Below are 26,606 nucleotides of genomic sequence, written 5' to 3'. Positions count from 1 at the left end.
TATATTTTACAATGTTGATTTATTTACAATTTCAAACATTTCAATTAGTTGATTTGGTTTAAATTATCATGACGTCTTCATTAACATCACAGGCACTTAATTCTTTCCTCCAGTATATCAGCAGTGAGGTTTTGCTGACATTCTCTCAGGGCCTTTATCAACTCTGCTGTATTAGCTGCAGCGCCTCGACTCTTCATCCATTCCTTTAGTAGCTGTCTCGCCATCTCTTCCAGATCACAAGGATACCTCTGAGCGATGGACTCCAATTTATTTTCATTCAAACCCAGTTTCCGTCCTAGTTTACGCCAGTTCCGTCCCAGATTCTCTGCAATCACATCGACGCCAATGTCCAGTTTGGCTGAGGAAGGAAAAGACAGTATAAAGTGGGGGTCTTCAATTAAAATGTAAATGGGTCGAAATGCAAATCCCCCAAAACAAATGTGCGGCTAAAAATTGCCCCCAGGCGGCACTTTGGACACCCATCGTTCAGTGTTGGGAAGCACTGATTGCGAGTCGGCTAGCTAACTAGCCAGCTTCTTTCGGTGCTCCTGATCGTCTCCCAGGCTGGAACTCAGTGCAGCGTTTAGGCAAGAGGAACAGCGAGTGCCTACGGCTGAAGCGAGCGTTAAACAAATTTTGTTTGGATCGTATTTTTATCGACATTTTCAAAAAAAAACGAGGAAGTGATATTTTGACGCGAAAATGAAGTGTGGATTTGTGCATTTCATTAACATTCACTTCCCACTGTATTAGCATCACTTGTTTTCTTCTTATTTCCTTGTATATCACTTGTTTTTCCCATGTAGGGGACGGCGTGGCGAAGTTGGTAGAGTGGCCGTGCCAGCAATCGGAGAGTTGCTGGTTACTGGGGTTCAATCCCCACCTTCTACCATCCTAGTCACGTCCGTTGTGTCCTTGGGCAAGACACTTCACCCCTTGCTCCTGATGGCTGCTGGTTAGCGCCTTGCATGGCAGCTCCCGCCATCAGTGTGTGAATGTGTGTGTGAATGGGTGAATGTGAAAATACTATAACCCATTTATCATTTATTTATTATGTCAAAATTGTTTCTCTCCGCTGTTTTGTCTGTCTTTGCTTTAAAGTCACCATGTTTACTGCCTGGAGTGGAATTCACAGATTTGATTGGCTGAGCAGCCGCATGTGGAATAGTTTAAAGGAGAACTGCAAATAATGGGGACATTTTGCCTTTCATTCACAATCCTTATGTGAGACAAGAGCACGTTATTCTTTTTTTAATGCATTCTAAATCGTAAAAAAACGCTAGCAAAAGTCAGCTAACAATGGCAGTAATGTAATTCGCTCTAGCATGCCTATAAAGCGCTCTAACAACATACAAAAATCTCCATCAATCTTTTGTATACATGCTGTAAGTATATATGTAATGTAGTGAGACACATTCATAATAACATGTAACATGTATTTTGGTCATTTTAAGAATACAGCTGTGTATTCATTTTATGGATGCATCACAACTTTTGCTATTTCCTTCAACAACAACTACTAGTAATCATGGCAGATGTCATGACAGACAACAACAACTATTTTGGGACAAATGGTGATACAGATACGGTTATTTTTTAGCCTGAATCTACAGAGGATGAACTACATGTTTTCGAAGCTGAGTGATACGCAGACGGAGCAAGTAGCACTACTGCTAAGTACGAAACAAGAAATAGAAACTACGAATATAATAAAACAATCTATTACTGTGCAATGTCGCCCTCTGTAAGATGTTCATATCTTTTTTGTTTAGATGAAGAATTAATCATAATCCTCAGGCAGATAATAAAAACAAGCGTCTTTCTGTGTCTTTCTTTCCATTCCCAGGTCTAAGTTAAATGTCAAAGTTGACCACTTCTTGGTTTATAGCAACCTTTTACTATACACGTGAGAGCCATGATTTATAATCTAGAATAAACTTTTACCAATGCAGATGCGACACAGCAGCTCACTGGCTAACCATGATAATAGTTGCATAAGCTCTGAATTAGCGTTTATTGTAACAATATTGCTAATACTTGGTTAATATGCAGGTCACAAGATGTTAATGGAGTATTGTTAGCAGTTATTGAATATGTTTTGGAGGGCTTTATGGGTGCAATATAGTAATCCCATTAGCTACAATGCTACACACCTCGTACTTGCCGTATAATACAAATTTGAATGTTCTTGTCTTACATAGGGATTGTGAATGATAGGCAAAATGAAAAGAAAAACCTTTAACCCACATTCAGTCAGTGTATTTTGTGATTCGATGAATCAGTACCGTAAAGTCTATAAAAGCTGCGCCGGTCAAAATAAAAGTGATCTGTTAAAACTTAATATCTTCAATACTTATTTGAATATATTTCCAGGTCCGTAGAGGTCCGTCTGGGTCCGGACTCGGACAGCGGTATGAAGTAAAAATACAATAATTTTTATGTGGAATGTGGAACACAAAGAATACTAATGCCTCCAAACATGGTTGCCCATGTAATATTATCAAATACTATGTTTCAGGGGTATGACGATACATGATATTAGGTCCAAGAAACAAAGATATTATAGAATTATTTTTCAGAAAGGTACAATGACAAAATAGATAAGTAGACAAACAGAGTATATAACAAAGTATTTCTTCTTAAGAGTGTATGGATGGGTATGTACAAAACCCAAAACCAGTGAAGTTGTCACGTTGTGTAAACCGTAAATAAAAAGAGATTACAATGATTTGCAAATCCTTTTCAATTTATATTCAATTGAATAGACTGCAAAGACAAGATATTTAATGTTCGAACTGAGAAACTTAATTCTATTTTTGCAAATAATCATTACCTTATAATTTAATGGCAGCAACACATTGCAAAATAGTTGGCACAGGGGCATTTTTACCACTGTGTTACATGGCCTTCCAGTTTTTTTGAAACATGTTGCAGGCATCAAATTCCAAATGAGCTAATATTTGCAAAAAATAACAAAAGTTTCTCAGTTCGAACGTTAAGTATCTTGTCTTTGCAGTGTATTTAATTGAATATAAATTGACAAGGATTTGCAAATCATGGTATTCTGTTTTTATTTAAGATATACCCAACGTGCCAACTTCACTGGTTTTGGGTTTTGTATATATATCGAATATACCCAATATATCGCGGGTTTGTCTCTGTGCGATATAGAAAATGACTATATCGTGATATTCGAGTATACGTTCTCACGCAGTTGCTTTTAGCTGCGGGCATTAGACTACAGCGTGTCTCACTCTTTCTTGTCTCTCCTTCTCACAGAGACATAAAACAAGCGCACCTTCTTACTTAACATACGTCACACACTGTCACGTCATACGCCCTCGCTGAGCAGAGAGGTAGCAGCATGGGTAACATTAGCTGTGATGCTAGCGGAGTGATGCGAGTGGTAATACGAGAGAAAGAAGGTGCGAATCTGGTAACAAATGAAGGAAGAATGAAATCCCAAGAAAAACAGCGCCGGGTTCATCGTCTGGCGGTGGTTTGGCTTCAAGCGGGAAGATGTCGAACAAGCATGCGGCAAAACGTTGTTACAAAAAGTAGCACCTACTGCTAATTTGTAGCATCATTTGAAAAGTCACCTGCTAGAGAATGAAGAGTGCTTGGAACTCTGCATGTCAACATCTCCGTTCGGTGTCACACCCACAAAATCTCGAAGCAACCATTTCCAGATCAACACCGTATAAAAACAATAGTCAACAACAGAAGGAGATAACATCCGCAGTAACCTACCTCATAGCGAAGGACATACACTATTTGGTTTCTATTATGCAGCTCATTTTTATTTATAATAATAATAATGATAATAATAATAATGGATTACATTTTGAAATATCTTGTGTGACATCATGCCCAAAACTGCACTTTATTTGTTTTAAACTATTGTAGTTGTGTTCTGTACAAAAAGTGCACTTTAATTTAGTGTTGTTTTGATGTGTCATCTTAGTGACATCATGCACAAAAGTGCACAATAGCTTGTTTTAAAATGTCTCTGACAATCTTGCACTTTCTGTTTTGAAATTACATGAATGTTTGTGCCACTGCTTAATAACTGTTTAAGAAATGCAGTTTTGGTAAATAGACTTAGTTGTGGTTTCCCTCTCTGCATGAAAGTTTAAAATTAGCATATATTAATGCAGTATGAACAAGAATGTTTTAATGTAGACACATATAATCATCATACTGCTGTGATTATATGCATCAAGTGTTAATTCAAGGCTAAGGCAAAATATCGAGATATATATCGTGTATCGTGACATGGCTTAAAAATATCGAGATATTAATAAAAGGCCATATCACCCAGCCCTATATACAGTATATATTAGAGATGCGCGGTTTGCGGACACAACCGCGGAGTCCGCGGATTATCCGCGGATCGGGCGGATGAAATTAAAAAAAAAAAGATTTTATCCGCGCGCGGGTCGGGTCGGGCGGATTAATTAGATTTTTTTTTTTGTTGCGGGTGGCAGTTAAACCAATTCGGAAATATATATACATAGTTAAATGTTGTTACCCACATACGAAAAACGAGCAGGCACCTGCTGCATATGCCACAACAGACGAAAAAGAAAAGAAAAGCGATGGACACTTTTACGGAGCGGAGAAGGGACGCCTCGCCGGGGTCCGGGACCGAGGCCCCTTCCCCCGAGAGGGCCCCACCGGGAGCCGTAGCTGAGGCGATCCGCGAGAAGGGCCCGACGCACGTCCAGGGTCACTACCGCGCCCACCGCACCGACACCCCGCCTCGTCCGCCTTCGCCGCGGCCGGCGTCACGCGCAGCAGGTAAGCAGCTTACCTGCCCGCCACCCCCGTGGCCGGGGGCTCGTAACAGGGGTCACTCCGCGCGCTCCGCCCGCGCAGCTTACCTGCCCGCCACCCCTGTTGCCGGGGGCGTGTAACAGGGGTCACTCCGCGCGCAGTGCGCTCACGAAAGGGATGGGGCTCACCCTGGTTGATATAGAGAGCAGGACGGTGGCCATGGAAGTCGGAACCCGCTAAGGAGTGTGTAACAACCCACCTGCCGAATCAACTAGCCCTGAAAATGGATGGCGCTGGAGCGTCGGGCCCATACCCGGCCGTCGCCGGCAGCGAGATGCGCTTGGAGGTGCGCTCAGCGCGGCTCCCATATGATTGCGCACTGGTGTGCGTCTGGGTCGTGACAGCGTGGCACGCGAAAGTCTGTGCTGCATTGGATCAGTCTCCTTTCTTTAACAGGCAAAAGCTTTATAACCTCACCATACCTGCCAACTTTTGAAATCAGAAAAACCTAGTAGCCAGGGTCCAAGGGCCACAGGCCCCGGTAAGTCCAGGACAAAGTCCTGGTGGAGGGTTCAGGGCTTCGCTCCCCGACGCAAAATGATTATTAGCATTCAGACAGGTTAAAATGTTGGTAAAACCATCACTTTTCTATCAGTCACAGTGACTTTTCAAAACAAAAATATTACAGCAAAAATCATATGGGTTGATTGGCATGTTTATTCTGTAAGCTAACTTCAATAGTTTGAAATTATTTTGACAGTTAATGCCAGTTATCCTGTCAACCTTTCACAAGACTTCAATTTGTTAATTGAAAGTATAAACAGTATAAACACTTTTTACAGTAAACAAATGGTAAAACAGTACTAAACAATTCCATTAAAAAAAAATTTGGTGTCATTATTAACTTTCTGTCCAAGCTTGTATAATCTACTGCCTTGTTCAATTGTAAAAAATATTCTGTGCCTAAAATTCACATTTCTATCACAATTATCATACTGTAAACATGGTAAGCTAACTTCATTAAAATTAATAGTCCTGTCAATAGCATGGAATTACAATTCAAATGTAGTTTTTTTGTAAGCCTTTCAAAAGAATTCAAAATATGAAAAATTAATGAAAATTAATTTAAGCCATCAGACACTTGAAAAGTGGCACATCACATCTCTCATGTAATCATTTGAACTTTTCAACAGAAATAGCACTGCAAAAATATTAAGGACATACTTCTGTATTTTGGTAGTTATGCTGTCAACATTTAACAAGATTTCTTCAACTTGGACTTGAAAGCATAAATAGTATAAACACTTTTAACAGTATGTCGTGCTGTGAAATACAGCCGACAGGATTGCGCACCAAACACGAAGCAAGGCCATGGTGCAGGAGAACAAAGGACTTCTTTCATTTAAGGTTTGTGATAAACCATCAAACTCATTCGTTAAAAGGACTCTATAGTAATATAAAGCGAATTTTTCTGGACATTATCATGCAAGAAAAGTTTATTTTTGGGATCGCGATCACCGCGTAATGATTTTTAAAGGTTGCATTACAAACATTTAACTGTCCCATGTGATCAGCCAGTGCGATTGGAAGTCCATGCTCAATTATTGCCTCCGTAAATAAAACTTCGGCATTTATCACATCCAAAGAATCTGTTTGGGCGACGAAAAACGTTGAAAGTTTTCCACTTGTATCGCTAGCAACGGCATTAGACTTGTGTTTTTTTGTCCCAACGTGGTCTTTTACATCGCTAATTCCTCCGTGTCCGATAGAAAAATCTTGTCTGCACAAGGTGCAATTCGCGTAGTTTTCACCCTTTTTTTTTTTTTTAAATTAATATTAGATATATAACAACGGGCGGGTGCGGGCGGATGGCGGGCGGGTGCAGTTCTGATCAAACGTTACATCGGGTGGATGGCGGATGGTTGACGACTTTCTGACGCGGTTGCGGATGAAATAAATTGCCTATCCGCGTATCTCTAGTATATATATATATACACACAGTATATATATATATATATATATATATATATATATATATATATATATATATATATATATATATATATATATATATATATATATATATATCCATCCATCCATTTACTACCGCTTATTCCCTTCGGGGTCGCGGGGGGCGCTGGAGCCTATCTCAGCTACAATCGGGCGGAAGGCGGGGTACACCCTGGACAAGTCGCCACCTCATCGCAGGGCCAACACAGATAGACAGACAATATTCACACTCACATTCACACACTAGGGCAAATTTAGGCTTGCCAATCAACCTATCCCCAGGTGCATGTCTTTGGAGGTGGGAGGAAGCCGGAGTACCCGGAGGGAACCCACACAGTCACGGAGAGAACATGCAAACTCCACACAGAAAGATCCCGAGGCTGGGATTGAACTCACGACTACTCAGGACCTTCGTATTGTGAGGCAGACGCACTAACCCCTCTTCCACCGTGCTGCCCTATATATATATATATATATATATATATATATATATATATATATATATATATATATATATATATATATATTGTAGCGGCTGGCTACGGGGTGTTAGCCAATGGCTTTGGCTGGGGGGCGGGACTTCCGGGGAAGTTAGGGAAGTGACATTGTTGACAGGAAGTGTTGGTTCGAGTTTTGCCAGGAAAGAGGAGAGACGCACATTGGAGCTGTTGTGTGGTTACATTGCATCTTGTATAATAAAGACAAGACAAACGAAGAAGTCTATGAGCCTACATTCCTGGGATTATTATTATTATTTTCGAAAGAGACTTTGTAGCGGTAAGGACGCGCTGCGTACCGCGCATTAGCCAGTTAGCTTCAGTTTGTGAGTTAGCTAGGACCGCAAGCCGTTTAGCATGTTTAGCTCCGGTGAGCATAAGTTTGAAGCTGGGCGGGATGACGCTGTTTTGGAGCGGGTGACCGTCGAACAGCCGCGCTCCTGCTCGCACACAAGCGGCTCGTCGGCCCGGGAGGACGTAAAGATGTCACTGCTGCCGCCGCCGCCCACGGCTTCCCCGCACGGCGCGTCCCCCCCACCGTCTGCTGCCTCAGTGAAGACGCCAAAATTTGAACTGTTGGCGGACGCGAGAAGGTGGGAAGCAAGGGACAAAGCATTGCAATTGACTTTGTGTCTGGAGGGAGAGGCTCTTTCGTGCCTCCTGCTGCTGGATCCTGAACAGCAGCGGTGCTACGCAGCCCTGGTGGGGGCGCTCAAGAGGAGGTTTGGGAGATGGTCTCAGCCTGCGCTTTTACAAACTGAACTGAGAGGGAAGTGCAGGAAGCCTGGCGAGCCACTCCGGGGGTTCGCTAATGACATTGAGGGCCAGGTGCGCCATGCATATGGTCACCTGCCTGCTGATGCATGGAATGAGCTCGCAACTGACCTGTTTGTTGGAGCCATTACTCCTCCTGACCTGCGCGTGCAGGTGCAGCTTCAGCACCCGAGGTCCCTGCAGGAAGCACTGGAAGCTGCTGTTGAGAGGGAGATGCTGGGGAGTGCAGCTGCAGCCGGTGAACTGGAAATGAAACCCCATCCAGTGAGGGCGGCATCGTCACACCCGTCTAGTGAAGGGGCTACGGCTTGGGCGGAAGAAATTACCGAACTACTGAGGGCGGTGACTCTGCAAAGTCAACGTGGCCCGCGCCCCATGCAGGTCTGCTGGGGATGTGGCCAACCTGGACACTTTCGCAGGGAGTGCCCTGCCGCTCGTCGTGAGCCGGGAAACGGCGCCGGGCCCGCATAGTCAGCGGTATGCGGGCCCCTACGTTCATCGCGGACCCTGACTCGCCAGCCCAGGCCCGTCAAGCAGGGGAGGGAGCCCGTCAACACAGCCAGGGGAGAGGGGCTCCATCCGCCCCAGAAGCAGACGACAACTCACCTTCTTCTCGCTTTCGGGCACCCGGAGGAGCCCAGCGGCACAGCCAGGGGGAGGGGCTCTATCCCCCCCAGAAGTAGATGACAGCAGTGTGGCGGTGAGCTGGACACGGGGGAGGGGGCCCAAAGGTGGGGGCTCCTGCCATGTCGCTGTCTCTGACCAGGGGGTGCCTACCGTGGGCCTGGTGGACACAGGGTCATCGGTAACGCTGGTAAGACCGGACGTTCTGCCCAGCAGTACACCACTTGAGCCCACAGCAGTACAGCTACGCACAGTCACGGGCCAGCTAGCTCCTATGGTGGGGAAGGGGTTCCTGTGGTTGTGCGTGGGGGGAAAGCGAGTTCGCCATCTAGTTTGGGTGGCAGACGTGCAAGACTGCTGCATCTTAGGGCTGGACTTCCTCCAAGTCACTGGGTGCCTGCTAGACATGGGGAGGGGTACACTTAACTTCCCGGTGGGCCCTACAGTTGCCATGGGTACCCTAGTTTCTGGGCCCCTGCTCGTTTCACCGCATGCCCCTACATTTTTGTTGCCTCACACCACACCTAGTTACTACCCCTGCCCTCGCCCTGTCTCCCTTCAGCCAATGAGGGGGGAGACAGAGCTGTGTATTACCCGGGGATGCCAGCCCTGGACATCCCTACCCACGTCCCCCCACCCGCAGCCAGCACCCCCGGTCATAGGGAGAGGGGTGTGGAGGGAGGAGTATGAGGACTTGGAGAAACAGCAACAGGAGCAGCTGCTGATGGAATTCCAGGGCAGCTTTGCAATGAATGAGAGTGAAGTGGGAAGAACCCACTTGGCAGAGCATGTCATAGACACTGGCTTGGCGTGGCCCATCAAGTGCCACGCGGGCCGCATCCCCCTCGCTCGACAGCAGGTATGCAACAAGGCCGTAGATGACCTGCTGCGGGCCGACTTTATTGAGCAGTCTGAGAGCCCCAGGGCGGCACCTGTGGTCATGGTCGCGAAGAAGGCTGATGATTGGCGATTCTGTGTGGATTACAGACGGCTGAACGAAGTGACCACAAAAGACTCTTTTCCCCCTCCCCCGTATTGATGAGTACCTGGACCTAGTTTCCGGCTCCTCGTGGTTCACCACTCTGGACCTTAAAAGCGGATATTATCAAGTACCCCTTTCTCCTGAATCTCGCCCTAAATCCGCCTTCTGTACCGGCCGGGGCTTGTGGCAATTCAAAGTCCTTAGTTTTGGGCTCTGTAATGCCCCCGCCACTTTTGCCCGGCTTATGGACAAAGTGCTGGCTGGTATTCCCCGCCAAGAGTGCCTGGTATTACCTGGACGACATCCTGGTACATGGGCGTTCTTTTGAAGCAGCCCTCGGGTCCCTGAGTCGAGTCCTGGAGAGGATTCGAACAGCGGGCCTTAAACTGCACCCTGACAAATGCTGTTTCATGCGGCGAGAGGTAACCTTCTTGGGACATGAGCTGGGTGCCGATGGCATCGGCGCCATGGGCGAGAAGGTGCGGGCTGTGAGAGACTGGCCTGTGCCTCGGGACCAAGGACAGCTGAAGAGCTTCATCGGGCTTGCCTCTTACTATCGGAGGCACGTGCGGGGTTTTGCTACAATCGCCGCGCCCCTATATCGATTGCTGGAAAAAAGCAAAGACTTTGTGTGGTCCGAGGGGTCCAGGAGGCACTCTGGGGGCTGAAACGGGCCCTGTGTGAGGCCCCGGTACTCGCCCCACCTGACCTCACCCTGCCCTTCTTACTGGACACTGATGCCAGCGGAGTGGGGGTGGGGGGTGTACTTGCACAGCCGTGGCAGGAAGGGGAGAGGGTGGTGGCATACTTCAGCCAGAAACTCACAAAGTCGGAACGGAATTACTGTGTCACCCGCCGAGAACTCCTGGCAGTGGTGCTCTCTATCAGACACTTTAAATATTACCTGTGTGGCCTCCCCTTTGTGATTAGGACTGACCACTCTGCCCTCCAGTGGTTAATGACTTTCCGGGAGCCGGAGGGGCAGGTCGCCAGGTGGTTGGAAGAGCTACAAGGATACCACTTTGAAATAGAACATCGGCCAGGTGCTCGCCACTCCAACGCGGACGCGCTCTCTCGCCGGCCGTGTGCAGCAGACGGATGTCGTTACTGCGAGCGCAGGGAAGCTCGGGAACAAGAGCGGCGGGCAGAGGGCGCCGAGTGTGCGGCCGTCAGTCAGGCTGATAACGTTGTCTGCAGGGAACTACAGACTGTGACGAATGCTGGTTGGAGGCACGTGCAGGAGGAGGACACAGACATTCAGCCTGTCTTGCAGTGGGTGGAGGCTCGGCAGCGCCCGCCTTGGGAGGCGGTGGCACCGTTCTCCAAGGCTACCAAGGGCCTGTGGGCCATGTTTGACTCACTGCGGGTGTCCCAAGGCGTGCTGCAGCGGGCATTTAAGGCCGCGGCCACAGGGGAAGAACAATGGCAGGTGGTGGTGCCAAAGGGACTGCAAGGGGCGGTGCTTAAGGCAGTGCATGGGGAAGGTGGGTCTGGACATTTCGGGGTCACCAAAACACTTAAGCGGCTGCGACAGGGGTTCTATTGGGGTCGGCAGAAGAGAGATGTGGAAGACTTCTGCCGCCGCTGTGACCCTTGCGTTGCCCGCAAAGGCCCCACTGGGCGCTCACAGGCACCGCTCCAACAGTTTCCAGTGGGGTGCCCCATGGACAGGGTGGGGATTGACATTACAGGGCCGTACCTACGGTCTGACAAGGGGAACCGCTACGTCCTTTCCGCCATAGACTATTTCACCAAGTGGCGAGTTGGTCTGGGTCTACAACCCGATTCGGAAGAAGGGCCGCAGTCCCAAGCTGGACAGCAAATGGACAGGACCCTGTAAGATACTCCAGAAGCTGGGAGAGGTTGTGTATCGTGTCCAGCTTCCCCCCCGGGGAAGGAAGGTGGCCCTCCACAGAGACAGACTCGCCCCCTACCGGGGGTCCCCCTTCCCCTGCCTCGGACACACAGGTGACCTCTCCCTTGCCCGCCCAGCCCTTTACCAATACCCCGCTTACGCCCCAGGGGGAACCAATTTCCCCACTCCCCTCATCCCCCGCCCCCTCCAGCTCCCTCCCGAGGACTGGCACACCCGACCCAGCTGTCCCACTGCTGGGGAATGGAAGAGAGCGGCCGAGGCGGGAGAAGAGGCCTCCGGACCGCTTGCAAGACTTTGTGGTGCCCTTAGACTGAAGGACAATAAGGGAAGGGGGGGATTTGTGAACCTGCTTTTGTGTGATGTAAGGGTTATGGTTGTTTACACTGTTTTGTTTGCACTAATGGGTTGCTGTGATTTACATGCTGCTATGGTGTTGCCAAATGTTGCCTTAAGGGTCAGTCCTCGAGGCCGAGGACTTTTTGTAAGGGGGGGGTGATATAGCGGCTGGCTACGGGGTGTTAGCAAATGGCTTTGGCTGGGGGGGCGGGACTTTTGGGGAAGTTAGGGAAGTGACATTGTTGACAGGAAGTGTTGGTTCGAGTTTTGCCGGGAAAGAGGAGAGACGCACATTGGAGCTGCTGTGTGGTTACATTGCATCTTGTATTATAAAGACAAGACAAACGAAGAAGTCTATGAGCCTACAATCCTGGGATTATTACTATATATATATATATATATATATATATATATATATATATATATATATATATATGTGCAGCACGGTGGTAGAGGGGTTACTGCATCTGCCTCACAATACGAAGGTCCTGAGTAGTCTTGGGTTCAATCCCGGGCTCGGGATCTTTCTGTGTGGAGTTTGCATGTCCTTCCCGTGACTGCGTGGGTTCCCTCCGGGTACTCCGGCTTCCTCCCACTTCCAAAGACATGCACCTGGGGATAGGTTGATTGGCAACACTAAATTGGCCCTAGTGTGTGGATGTGAGTGTGAATGTGGTCTGTCTATCTGTGTTGGCCCTGCGATGAGGTGGCGACTTGTCCAGGGTGTACCCCGCCTTCCGCCCAATTGTAGCTGAGATAGGCTCCAGCGCCCCCCGCGACCCCAAAGGGAATAAGCGGTAGAAAATGGATGGATGGATATATATATATATATATATATATGTATACACACAGTGTGTATATATATATATATATATATATATATATATATATATATATATATATATATATATATATATATATATATATATATATATAGTATACATATGTATATATATATATATATATATACATATATATATATATATATATATATACATACATATATATATATATATATATATATATATATATATACATATATATATATATATATATATATATATATATATATATACATATATATATATATATATATATGTTTTTTTTGTTGTTTTGTTTTTTTTGTTCAGAAAATTACTTTAAAAAAGTAATTAATTGTAGTTACTTGTTACTTTACCAAAACAGTAATATAATACATGTAATTAATTACTAGGGAAAGAAATGTATTTAAAAAAAAGTTTAAATATCTGGCATATGCATTTGAGATAGGTTTAATATAATGTATGTGCACGGTGTGCGCAGTCTGTGCTTTTAAAAGATGGGACCTGTTGCCTAGTGACGTCATCGAGGGTTTCAACGAAGCCCTGTGTTTTAGCTTTAACAGTTAGCAGCGCACTTTGTTTGACGCCAGCTCTTTTGAATCTTTTGACTGGATTGTGTTACCTATGGTTAATAAAGAGATTGAATGTGCTTCGATGGCTGTCATATCTTCTTGTCTACAAACGGGGTATATTTTGGATGACAAGTTTATCACTTCAATCATTGCCTTGTTGTTCAATATTCCCATTGTGTATCTGTGCGCATGTTGTTGTCTGTTGTGTCACAGTGTGATGTTGCCTCTTCCTATTTGTTATCAAGTTCATTTTAGTGCTTGTTGCTTTCACTAGTAAAGAGCTCATTCCAGCATTGAACTTGCTGCACTTATGACACGGTCTTGTTGTTGACATAAAACCACATCAAATGTAGCGTGCCACATTACATCAAGCTATCGCTAACGGCGTTGTATCGGACCTATAAGTAATTCATTAGATTACTTGTTACTAGTAAAAGTAACGGTGTTACTAATGCCGTTATTACAAACACTGTGTGTATCATATATATATATATATATATATATATATATATATATATATATATATATATATATATATATATATATATATATAGGGCAGCATGGTGGCAGGGGTTAGTGCGTCTGCCTCACAATACGAAGGTCCTGAGTAGTCGTGAGTTCAATCCCGGCCTCGGGATCTTTCTGTGTGGAGTTTGCATGTTCTGCCGTTATTACAAACACTGTGTGTATCATATATATATATATATATATATATATATATATATATATATATATATAGGGCAGCATGGTGGCAGGGGTTAGTGCGTCTGCCTCACAATACGAAGGTCCTGAGTAGTCGTGAGTTCAATCCCGGCCTCGGGATCTTTCTGTGTGGAGTTTGCATGTTCTCCCCGTGACTGCGTGGGTTCCCTCCGGGTACTCCGGCTTCCTCCCACCTTCAAAGACATGCACCTGGGAATAGGTTGATTGGCAACACTAAATTGGCCCTAGTGTGTGAATGTGAGTGTGAATGTTGTCTGTCTATCTTGTGTTGGCCCTGCGATGAGGTGGCGACTTGTCCAGGGTGTACCCCGCCTTCCGCCCGATTGTAGCTGAGATAGGCTCCAGTGCCCCCCGCGACCCCGAAGGGAATAAGCGGTAGAAAATGGATGGATGGATGGATGGATGGATATATATATATATATTCGGAGGTTAATCTGAGGCTGAGTTGACTTGAAACTGTTTAATGTTGCACTTTTTATATGTAGAAGAAAAGTGTTGTCATTATATTTAACCTGATCAACAACTTGAGGCAGTTTAATGTTGATTAGCGTGGACCCCGACTTAAAAAAGTTGAAAAACTTATTGGGGTGTTACCATTTAGTGGTCAATTGTACGAAATATGTACTGTACTGTGCAATCTACTAATAAAAGTCTCAATCAATCAATCAAAAAAAGCACTTCATATGTACCAAGGTTTTGTTAAGAAACCATTCTGAGCCTTATCTTATTTAGTTTTTATTTTCTATATTTTGACCACATTAACCCTGGCAATGGACCCTGTGTGTATATGTATGTTATGCCATTGTTTACAAATTTGGTAAATAAATAACCCAAGCATTTATATTTTGTTGTTTTCTTACTGTACCGAAAATGAACTAAACCGTGACCTCTAAACCCAGGAACGTACCTAACCGAAATTTTTGTGTACTGTTACACCACTAATATATACATAGATATACGTACATACATATATATATATATATATATATATATATATATATATATATATATATATATATATATATATATATATATATATATATATATATATACCGTATATTACCAAATAATCGCCCTTGGGCAAATAACCGCCCATGTCCTAATAGCCGCCCGGGGTCTGACCCCATTTTGTGAATTAACCGCCTCTTCCTAATAACCGACTATGTCCAAATAGCCGCCCATGGGCTGTTATTTGCATAATTTAGATTAAAATGCTACTGGGGTTGCGTTTGCTGCAGTATTATTGTTTTGATGGTTTTATAGAGTACTTGGTACCATAATTTTATTTTTCCTGTATGCTGCTTTATTTAAAACTTGGAGTACTGTAGCCTTTATTTTATTTAAGTGACAGTATTATTGTTCTGTTTTGATGGTGGCTTTTATACTTGAGTACTTGGTACCATAATTTTATTTTTCCCGGTAGGCTGCTTTATTTAAAAAGTTTATTTATTTTTAGTATTGGTATTCTATTTGACAATTGTTGCACTACTGCCATGTTGAGGCCTTGTTGATCTCTTGTCTTTTGATAGCCTACATCATGTTGATCTCTTGTTTTTTGTTTGTATGTTTACAATAGCTTTTACATTTAAAGTTTTTTGTACGAAAAAAAATACTGGACAGTAACCATTGTAACCAAATAATGGCCTGGTGCAGGCTGGTGCAAAAATAAATAAAAGCCTTGTGCAAATAACCGCCTGCTTCTTTTAAACGCCTGTCTCCAAAATCGATTTTGTGAAATAAACGCCCGGGCTACTATTTGGTAATATACGGTATATATATATATATATATATATATATATATATATATATATATATATATATATATATATATATATATACGGTATATATATATATATATATATATATATATATATATATATATATATATATATATATATATATATATATAAATATAAACCCCGTTTCCATATAAGTTGGGAAATTGTGTTAGATGTAAATATAAACGGAATACAATGATTTGCAAATCCTTTTCAACCCATATTCGATTGAATGCACTACAAAGACAAGATATTTGATGTTCAAACTCATAAACTTTATTTTTTTATGCAAATAATAATTAACTTAGAATTTCATGGCTGCAACACGTGCCAAAGTAGTTGGGAAAGGGCATGTTAACCACTGTGTTACATGGCCTTTCCTTTTAACAACACTCAGTAAACGTTTGGGAACTGAGGAGCAGTGTTGGGACTAACGCGTTACAAAGTAACGCGTTACTGTAACGCCGTTAGTTTCGGCGGTAACTAGTAATCTAACGCGTTATTTTTTATATTCAGTAACTCACTTACCGTTACTACATGATGCGTTACTGCGTTATTTTACGTTACTTTTTATGTAGTATAAAGTGTGTTTTATCGGAGCACTGCTGTGTCATCGTTCTGATTCTTCTTGTGTCACAAGCCGGAGAAGAGAGACATGCGCTCTGTGTGGGTGTGTCTGAGTGTGGGTGTGAGTGTGGGGAGGGGGGGGGGGGGCGTGTCTGATCATGGCGGAGCCAGAAGTCGAGTTTGCTAACATGGAGATATTTTCACTACTTTTCTTTTGTCGAGCACAAAGAAAATAACATTTTAGTAAAATGTAAATTGTGCTTTGGATCAAAGATGCCATCTACTGCCCAAAACAGCAATTCAAATCTGCTGAAACAAGCTACATAAGCAACATGCTTCGACGAAGCTAGTAAAGAGAGATAGAGACTCCAATGACACTTCACCTCCACCACCACCACTTAAGGATTAACTCTGCCTCTGCTCATCATTCAGCACTGAAGGTACACACTCTGTCAATCAATGTTCCCTCTAATTGTTCATGTGTGTGAGCAAACACCAAAACTCCCTGAGCATTGAGTGGAGCCCATGTGAGCAACATCAGACGTGCACACTGTGGCTACACCAGCAGCACACCTGTCCCAAACCTGACTAAATAACAAGTTCAATCTCCATCAATCCATCCAATTTCTACCGCTTGTCCCTTTTGGGGTCGCTGGAGCCTATCTCAGCTGCATTCAGGCGGAAGGCGGGGTACACCCTGGACAAGTCCCCACCCATTGCAGGGCCAACACAGATAGACAGACAACATTCTCTTATTATTATAATCAAATGACAGCAGTCATTCCCATTTCTAATATAAGTGTTTAGGCCCACTTACAATGACAATAACAAAAAATATTGTTTTTCATGAACTGTGAACTGTGTATTGTTTGTCTGGGTGGAGGTCCTGCTTTGGAAATAGTTTGTACCCCTTTCAGACATTGCATTTAGTTCTGTCATGTCTGTATTATCATGTTTTGTTTTAAGTCATGTTTTGTTTAGTTTCTGTCTTTTCACTCCCTTGTCTGGTCACCATAGCAACCATTAGTTTTCACCTGTCATGTCACGCACCTGTTTCACGTCTTGAGTCACGCACCTGTTTTCGTTAATCATGTCCATAGTATTTAAGTTAATTCATTTTCTGTTGTTCGGCCTGACGACCTCGCACCACATTTATGCTCCTGCACACTCTCCACACCCTGATGACCCTTCCTACTCTTTTTTTCATGCCGGTTCCATGCCAAGTAAGTTTTTGTTTGTTAAGCCACAGTTAGTGTTTTGTTTAATTGTTCATAGTTTCTGCCAATGTGCAAGTTTTGTGTTTAAAGTCTAGTTTTATTCTCCGCCACTGTGCGCGCCTTTTGTTTATTCCTTTTTTGATAGTTTAAAATAAATCATGTACCCACCTTCAAGCCTTGACCAGTCCAGTTCATTTGCACCACGGGAGAACAAACCAAGCCAAAGTCCAAGTCATGACAAGTTCCCATTAAAACATTCACATGTTGCACAATGAGATGTAAGCAGGGGATCATGTGTACATTCCCGCAACTTCCTGTTTGTAAAAAATATTTTTTTATTAGTATGTATTTAATATACTAACAGCATTTAATGATTAATATTTATAAATTAAGATTCCTAGTAAATGACACTAGAATAAGCACACATTTGATTGGTAAATCATAGTGTAACGACCTGGAATGACACTTTATGTGTGGTGTTGGAGTTGTCCGACTTTTTGTGTGGCTGTAAACGCATCACTGGCTAAGTGCCATATGTGCATGTGTTGGAGCAAGTGAGAAAGAGCGAGCGGCTGCTGTTGATATAACAAAGTTGCTTTTGGTCTGGTTTGAAATGACCAGTTTTGCTAGATATAATTTTTTTTACTAATGTTTTGGTGATGTGTTTATGGCCGACAATAAAGAGTTTTGCTCAGTAAAGTGATGGATGGAATTCATGTCCTCAAAGCGTCTCGACAGACGTATTATTATATTTGAACAATGATGACGAAAACGGTTTTCTCTGTCGTGTCAAAAATTGTTATGCGCTTACTTTTTTATTTGATTTTGTGCGTGGCATAGATTTGCCGTGCGCAGAGGACGCTTGAGCAGTGCGCAATTGCACAGGCGCGCACCTTAGAGGGAACGTTGCTGTCAATTCTCTTATATACTCTTTCATTCTAGACTTCTAGAGTGTTTGATTATCACATCACTCTAAATGTATAGACTATAAAGTTCACAAACATAAAGAGGGATCCTAGTGAGCCAGGCCAATCTTTCCTTATCTCTAAACTAAAACTGGGGAAATGTGTAGAGTGTTCTGGGCTTCAGACATGATTTTGTGTCAGAATTTCTTGAAGAAAAAATGCCTGGTTAGGCTTTGTGTATGTAGTGTGTGCCTTTCTTGCTTTACAGCTATGCTGTTATTATGCTGTTTGTTACTTCTGTATGTTATGTTGCAGCTATTTAAAATAGTTTTGTCAATTTGTTCTGGCCAGAAACAAATTGGCCTTTGTAACATATCTTTGTCTTTGTGTGTTCTATGTAGAGCACATTGCTTAGCAGAGTTGAGTGATGCAAATGTATGTCAAGTTGATCAACACATTGTATTATTCTCCAGTGCAATAACAGTACTGAAATGAAGGCTAAAAGGGCATTAATGGAAGCTTTTAAAAAAGGAAGAAAAAAAGAAGTAACTAAATAGTTACTTTTCACAGTAACGCATTACTTTTTGGTGTAAGTAACTGAGTTAGTAACTGAGTTACTTTTGAAATGAAGTAACTAGTAACTGTAACTAGTTACTGGTTTTCAGTAACTAACCCAACACTGCTGAGGAGACACATTTTTTTAAGCTTCTCAGGTGGAATTCTTTCCCATTCTTGCTTGATGTACAGCTTAAGTTGTTCAACAGTCCAGGGGTCTCCGTTGTGGTATTTTAGGCTTCATAATGCGCCACACATTTTCAATGAGAGACAGGTCTGGACTACAGGCAGGCCAGTCTAGTACCCGCACTCTTTTACTATGAAGCCACTTTGATGTAACACGTGGCTTGGCATTGTCTTGCTGAAATAAGCAGGGGCGTCCATGGTAACGTTGCTTGGATGGCAACATATGTTGCTCCAAAACCTGTATGTACCTTTCAGCATTAATGGCGCCTTCACAGATGTGTAAGTTACCCATGTCTTGGGCACTAATACACCCCCATACCATCACAGATGCTGGCTTTTCAACTTTGCGCCTATAACAATCCGGTTGGTTCTTTTCCTCTTTGGTCCGTAGGACACGACGTCCACAGTTTCCAAAAACAATTTGAAATGTGGACTCGTCAGACCACAGAACACTTTTCCACTTTGTATCAGTCCATCTTAGATGAGCTCAGGCCCAGTGAAGCCGACTGGGTTTCTGGGTGTTGTTGTAAACGGTTTTCGCCTTGCATAGGAGAGTTTTAACTTGCACTTACAGATTTAGCGACCAACTGTAGTTACTGACAGTGGGTTTCTGAAGTGTTCCTGAGCCCATGTGGTGATATCCTTTACACACTGATGTCGCTTGTTGATGCAGTACAGCCTGAGGGATCAAAGGTCACGGCTTAGCTGCTTACGTGCAGTGATTTCTCCAAATTCTCTGAACCCTTTGAAGATATTACGGACCGTACATGGTGAAATCCCTAAATTCCTTGCAATAGCTGATTGAGAAAGGTTTTTCTTAAACTGTTCAACAATTTGCTCACGCATTTGTTGACAAACTGGTGACCCTCGCCCCATCCTTGTTTGTGAATGACTGAGCATTTCATGGAATCTACTTGTATACTCAATCATGGCACTCACCTGTTCCCAATTTGCCTGTTCACCTGTGGGATATTCCAAACAAGTGTTTGATGAGCATTCCTCAACTTTATCAGTATTAATTGCCACCTTTCCCAACTTCTTTGTCGCATGTTTCTGGCATCAAATTCTAAAGTTAATGATTACTTGCAAAAAAAAAAAAAAGTTTATCAGTTTGAACATCAAATATGTTGTCTTTGTAGCATATTCAACTGAATATGGGTTGAAAATGATTTGCAAATCATTGTATTCCGTTTATATTTACATCTAACACAATTTCCCAACTCATATGGAAACGGGTTTGTATATTTATATATATATAAAACACACAAAAATATACAGTTGTGGTCAAAAAATACACAACAACAACACTTGTAAAGAACATAATGTCATGGTTGTCTTGAGTTTCCAATAATTTCTACAACACCTATTATTTTGTGATAGAGTGATTGGAGGACCTACTTGTTTGTCACAAAAAACATTCATGAAGTTTGGTTCTTTTATGAATTTATTATGGGTCTACTGAAAATGTGACCAAATCGGCTGGGTCAAAAGTATACAGACAACAATGTTAATATTTGGTTACATGTCACTTGGCAAGTTTCACTGCAATAGAGCGCTTTTGGTAGCCATCCACAAGCTTCTGGCGAGTTTCTGGTTAATTTTCAAAGAAAACTAATTTCAGGTGTTTTATTGATTTACTATTAATTATTCAGATGTTCTATAAGTACATACCAGAATACAATTATTTAAATAAGGCATAAGTTTTGTAGCCACTTTGTTATGCAACTACTACTTTTTTTTTAAGTCCTTTTCTGCTCATCCCGTTAGTTTTTTAGTTTGTTGTTGTCTTGTACAATAACTGCAAACAAATAAAACCCATGACCCTATAATCTCAATTTTCCTGAGTTTTTGAGTCATCAAATATAACAAGAACACCATTGGCTATTTAATGTTAGCATTAGTGGTTCATCAGAACATACATATGTTAAAACTGTCTATGCATCCATCCATTTTCTACCGCTTGTCCCTTTCGGGATTGTGGGGGTGCTGGAGCCTATCTCAGCTGCATTCAGGCAGTAGGTGGGGTACATTCACACACATTCATCAGTGTGTGAATGTGTGTGTGAATGGGTGAATGTGGAAATAGTGTCAAAGCGCTTTGAGTTCCTTAAAAAAGATAGAAAAGCGCTAAACAAGTACAACCCATTTACCATTTACCCTATATTTTTCACAATTACTAAGTTTGTGTAGCATTTTTTTTTACCGGCCCGAATTAAATTATTGGTGTTTACGGCGATTACTCATCCGGTCTAGTCAACACGTATGAGCAGAGAGCGCATGCACACATACAAAAACAGTCCAAGAGAAGCAACAATTTGCAGTCATGATTGAGTATACATTTGGTGCTAGCTAATGCTAACTACCCAAATCGCTATTATTAGCTAAAAACACCCAAAGCTAACGTGCGTGCATGTGTTCGGTACGTACGTAGTAACGCCACTACGTCATAGAAGCCGGAAGAGGGTGGGATATAACACTTTAAATACATTGGAAAGTTAGTGCCCTGTAGGCCAGTGTTTGTCAACCTTTTCTGAGCCAAGGCACATTTTTTTCATTGAAAAAAATCCTGAGGCACACCATGAGCAGAATTTCATTAAAAAACGAAACTCAGTCGCCGATATTGACAATAAAAAGTTGTTCTCCCAATTGTTGGATATGACTTTAACCTCACTATAGCCCTTGTCTCAAAGTAGGTGTACTGTCACGACCTGTCACATCACTCCGTGACTTATTTGGGGTTTTTTAGTGTTTGCCTGTGTGTAGTGTTTTAGTTCTTGTCTTGCGCTCCTATTTTGGTGGCTTTTCCTCTTTTGTTGGTATTTCCCTGTTGCAGTTTCATGTCTTTCTTGAGCACTATTCTCTGCACCTGCCTTGTTATCACAATCGAGACTATCTAACAGTGACGTGCGGTGAGGTTGATGGCTGGTGAGGCACTGACTTCATCACAGTCAGATTTACAAACATATGAACCCTAAAGAGTATCTTATTCACCATTTGATTGGCAGCAGTTAACGGGTTATGTTTAAAAGCTCATACCAGCATTCTTCCCTGCTTGGCACTCAGCATCAAGGGTTGGTTAAATCACCAAAAATGATTCCCGGGCGCGGCGCCGCTGCTGCCCACTGCTCCCCTCACCTCCCAGGGGGTGAACAAGGGGATGGGTCAAATGCAGCGGACAAATTTCACCACACCTAGTGTGTGTGTGACAATCATTGGTACTTTAACTTAACTTTAACTTTACACATACAAACTGTAGCACACAAAAAAGCACATAAAATAAAAAAAGTTATTATGGTCTTACCTTTACTTATAAATGCGCCGCTGTTGTGCTGGATTAATGAACCCCCTGATGGGAGTGTTATATCAACTAAAGCCCTCACTTCAACTTTCCACGTGCAAGATTGAATCTATTTAAAAAAGTGTAACCGAGAGTTTATAAATGTCGCCTATACTGTATGAAACTACAAAATAACAAACACGGAGGCTCCAGTTTACACGAGGACCACTTTATTTACATTCTTTCAAAAACCTCCGCAACGTGACATCACTTCCGCTCTTAGCGCCTTCAAAATAAGAGCTCAAGGCATATACTGTATAACAGCGCATAACAGGAACTTAACATCACAAAGAGGAAAGCCCATAAAAATAGGTTACAAAAGTTATTTAATAAGAAGCCAAAAAGTGCAAAAACAATAATGTTCGTGTTGGAGGAGTTGTGAATTAGGTACACTTGCAGTCTGCAGGTGTACCTAATGTTGTGGCCCTGCAGTCATTCACAACTCCTCCAACACGAACATTATTGTTTTTGCACTTTTTGGCTTCTATGAAATAACTTTTTTAAATAGATTCAATCTTGCACGTGGAAAGTTTAAGTGTGGGCTTTAGTTGATATAACACTCCCGTCAGGGGTTGCCGTGCATTAGTGATGGGATCGTCAGTTATTTTGACTGCACTGAATCACTAGAATCAGTTCCTTAAATTGATTCGTTCAAAAAATTCGTTCACCGAATCACTGAATCACTTCTGCAGCAGCAGTTCTGTGGGCAGGTCGGCGAATCACGAGTCAGTCAGTAACAGCTTCCCCAGCGGCAGATCTCGGTGTGTGTCAGTTCGCGAACGACACAAGCCCTCAGCACCCAATGAACGACACGCACAGTGACTGAACGAGAGCCTCAATGTGACGTCCTCCTCCACAGTCAGTTCTCTGTGTCAGTAGGTTCGCGAGTCCTGTTGTTAAATATGTTTTATTGCACTGAAATGAAAATAAGCAATAAATAAAAGTGGGAAATAAAAAAAATAGTTATAGCCTACTAAAATGCTTGCAATCAACAGTTAAATAAATAGGCCTCCTTTGTTTAGTGCAAAAACAAATATTAAATTAAGAAACCCTTAACAACTGCCAACATAAAAACTAAATGTTCTGTAGCAAAGAAAATGTAAACTTAAATATGCAAACAAAAAGAAAATAAATACATTCAAAATAAAACAAATAAATTAAGAGCCAGAAATGCCAACATAAAAACTAAATGTTCCGTAGCCTACGTTTAAAAATATAACAAAGAAAATATTAACTTAAATGTGCAAACAAAAAGAAAATAAATAGGCTCCCTTAAATAAAACAAAACAAATATTAAACCAAGTGCCAGAAAAGCCAACATTAAAACTAAAATTTCTGTAGCTTACATTTAAAAATATAAAAATGGAAATATCAACTTAAATATGCAATAAAAAAGAAAATAAATAGCTTAAATAATATAAAAATCAAGATAAATAATAGCCTATGTATATGTACATACATTAGTTATTATTTTTTATTTTAAATCTTCTAAAACAGCCTGCCCTGCACTTTACCCCCCGCCCCTCCCCCTCGCGTCGCTGCTGCTCAGCCTTGCCCTGCACTGACTTTCTTTCTGTCTCCTCTACTCTCATAACTTTATGTGTTGAGATAATGGGGACGGGGCGCGTGTGTGTGTTTGTTTTCATGTGGCTTGAGTCAACATTAGCCGTTAGCTTGGAGAATGAATGGAGAACGGATGCCAATGGCATGAAACATATCCCCGCGACGGGAGGAGAATCACTCGCGGCATTGGGCAAGCAGAGCAGAGAGCGAGAGCGTTGTCGTTCACTGAGTGATTCATGTCGTTAATCTGCGGTGAACGAATCGTTCGTTCAGTCCCTCCCCCTGCCCCATGACGAGTAGCTGGCTGCGTCGTTCGCCGACGTCACAGAATGCGCCAGTCCCACTCATACCGGCATGGTCGCGGCGGAGCTCACCTGAACTGAGAAAGGAACGAATCAGTTCATGAAGTGATTCGGTTCAGTACGTTCACTCAAAAGATTCGTTCGTTCGAACGAATCGTTCGCGAACGACACAACATTACCTTGCATTCTACGGCGGGGGTGCAGGAGGCGAGCCTCAGCCAGTGCGTCTTTTGCAGCCGTTTTATGATCGCTCAGCACAAGAAATACGTTACACACATACAGTTGTTGACTAAATACACTGTACATTATATACCTCAGCTAACTAAACTATGGAAATGTATAATATAGTTCATATAGCAATACGGTCTCACTGCACAGCAGGCCAGCAGTTAGCCGAGTCCGTCCATGTTGGGGCACTGAGTGACGTGCCTCGACTGGCTGCTGTTCACCGCACCGTCTCTTCTCAGTATTTGAATGGCAAATGTGAAAATTCAGCGATTTTGAATAAAAATAATCTAAAACCGGTGAAGTTAAATGGAAAATAACTTTATAGTATAATCACTGGATACATTTAACAATTTAATATATATTTTTTTCTTTTTACATTTTTTTTCTTTCCATGATGGCAGGTGAGGCCCCGCCTCACCTGCCTCTAGTGACTGCACGTCACTGCTATCTAAGTACTGCGGACACTATCCTTCTTTGTGTGGACATTGTTGATTGTCATGTCATGTACGGATGTACTTTGTGGACGCCGTCTCTGCTCCACACGCTGTAAGTCTTTGCTGCTGTCCAGCATTTTGTATTTTGTTCACTTTGCAGCCAGTTCAGTTTTAGTTTCGTTTTGCATAGCTATCTCTAAGCTTCAATGCCTTTTCTTAGCGGCACTCGCCTTTTGTTTATTTTTAGTTTAAGCATTAGATACCTTTTTACCCGCACATTGCCTCCCGCTGTCGTCTGCATATTGTAATCATGACACGATGTGTTCCCGACATCGACAAAGCAATCAGCTACCTGCTGCCACCTACTTATATGGAAGAGTATTACATGGTTACTCTGCCGAGCTCTAGACAGTACAGACAATCAAAAACGGCACATTATTTACGGATTATAATTACTTGTGTGCAAAAAATATTTTTAACCCAATTAGGTGAAGTTACATAATCTCCCACGGCACACTAGACTGTATTTCACAGCACACGAGTGTGCCGCGGCACAGTGGTTGAAAAACACTGCATATAGGCATCTGCGCAAATATTGCAAACAGCCCTTTTAAGTGGTTCTCTCACTTCATTGTTTTGGGTGTTGTCCTATTTTCCTTCGCATATTTTATTATTCCCCTTGAATTTCGCCTTCCCTTTTGTTGAATTATTGTTATTACAACATACTTAGATATTATTTCTTATGGAAAACGTGTTTACAATAATAGCTCTCTTCACTCATATGACCAAAACACACGACAGACTGCAGTCTGATGAAATTACTACAAAATCGATCATAGACCTGCAAAAAGGGTTACAAGTGCATGTGCAACCTATTCACATAATATAATATACAAATCACAAACTGTGTTTTTATGAACCTTCAGGGTCTGAGGTATAATCTAGTCCAGGTCAGATTAAAACAAGAATAAGAAAATGCTACTTGAGAGTCAAATATTAGGTTAAAAGCAAAGAATACCTATTTCCTCTGGACAAGGCTGACTGCTTGTACTGTCAGACGTGTGAAAGTTGTCCAACTTGTCCGACAAATCTTGACGTTGAATTTGTTTCAGACGTTGCGACAACGAGTCAGTTTTATGTTGGCTCAGCTCGCCTCTCTCCACCAAAAACTGGAACAGTTGGGTTCCGTGGGAGATCTTCTCCGCATCCCTTTTGCCCAAAACGTCCATATACAAATACTTGACTTTGTACAGCTGGTCGGCAGTCAGCTGGTCGGAAATTTGCAGTAAAAGCGCGTTAAATGAGCTCATATCTGGAACAAGAAGCCCAAGTAACTCCACTGACACGAACGAGCGAGGTGGGGGACAGCAACTACCAAACTTTACTTTCACTTCCGTGTTGTCTGAAGCAGAAACCGGCCTGGACAATTCATAAAAAATAATACATACTATTTATCAAATACTGTAAATGATTGCTTGAATTAAAATCCTTAGCTATCTAAAGTGTAACGTTAATAATCTAATGTAATGATAATTACAAAATG

General features: G+C 42.6%; 1 protein-coding gene across 1 annotated transcript; it reads right to left on the bottom strand.

Annotated features, from left to right (window-relative positions):
• fadd (Fas (tnfrsf6)-associated via death domain) lies at positions 1-26,606 on the bottom strand. The gene is made up of 2 exons (XM_061963824.1): positions 26,082-26,606; positions 1-358 (listed from the first exon to the last, which is right to left on the bottom strand). Exons 1-2 carry the CDS (start codon positions 26,371-26,373, stop codon positions 87-89), a joined length of 564 nt encoding a protein of 187 aa, XP_061819808.1. The 5' UTR covers positions 26,374-26,606; the 3' UTR covers positions 1-86.

The sequence above is a fragment of the Nerophis lumbriciformis genome, linkage group LG06, assembly GCF_033978685.3.
Source record: "Nerophis lumbriciformis linkage group LG06, RoL_Nlum_v2.1, whole genome shotgun sequence".
Taxonomy (NCBI): domain Eukaryota; kingdom Metazoa; phylum Chordata; class Actinopteri; order Syngnathiformes; family Syngnathidae; genus Nerophis; species Nerophis lumbriciformis.
Note: the sequence above shows the minus strand (reverse complement) of the source record. Positions and strands in the feature narration are given on the sequence as shown.

What these genes read in the sequence shown, in the direction of transcription:
- fadd (XM_061963824.1), bottom strand. Translation starts at nt 26,373, where the DNA reads ATGAGCTCATTTAACGCGCTTTTACTGCAAATTTCCGACCAGCTGACT. An exon ending in GCCTTGTCCAGAGGAAATAG is followed by an intron (nt 359 to 26,081) that starts GTATTCTTTGCT and finishes TTCCTTCCTCAG; the next exon opens with CCAAACTGGACATTGGCGTC.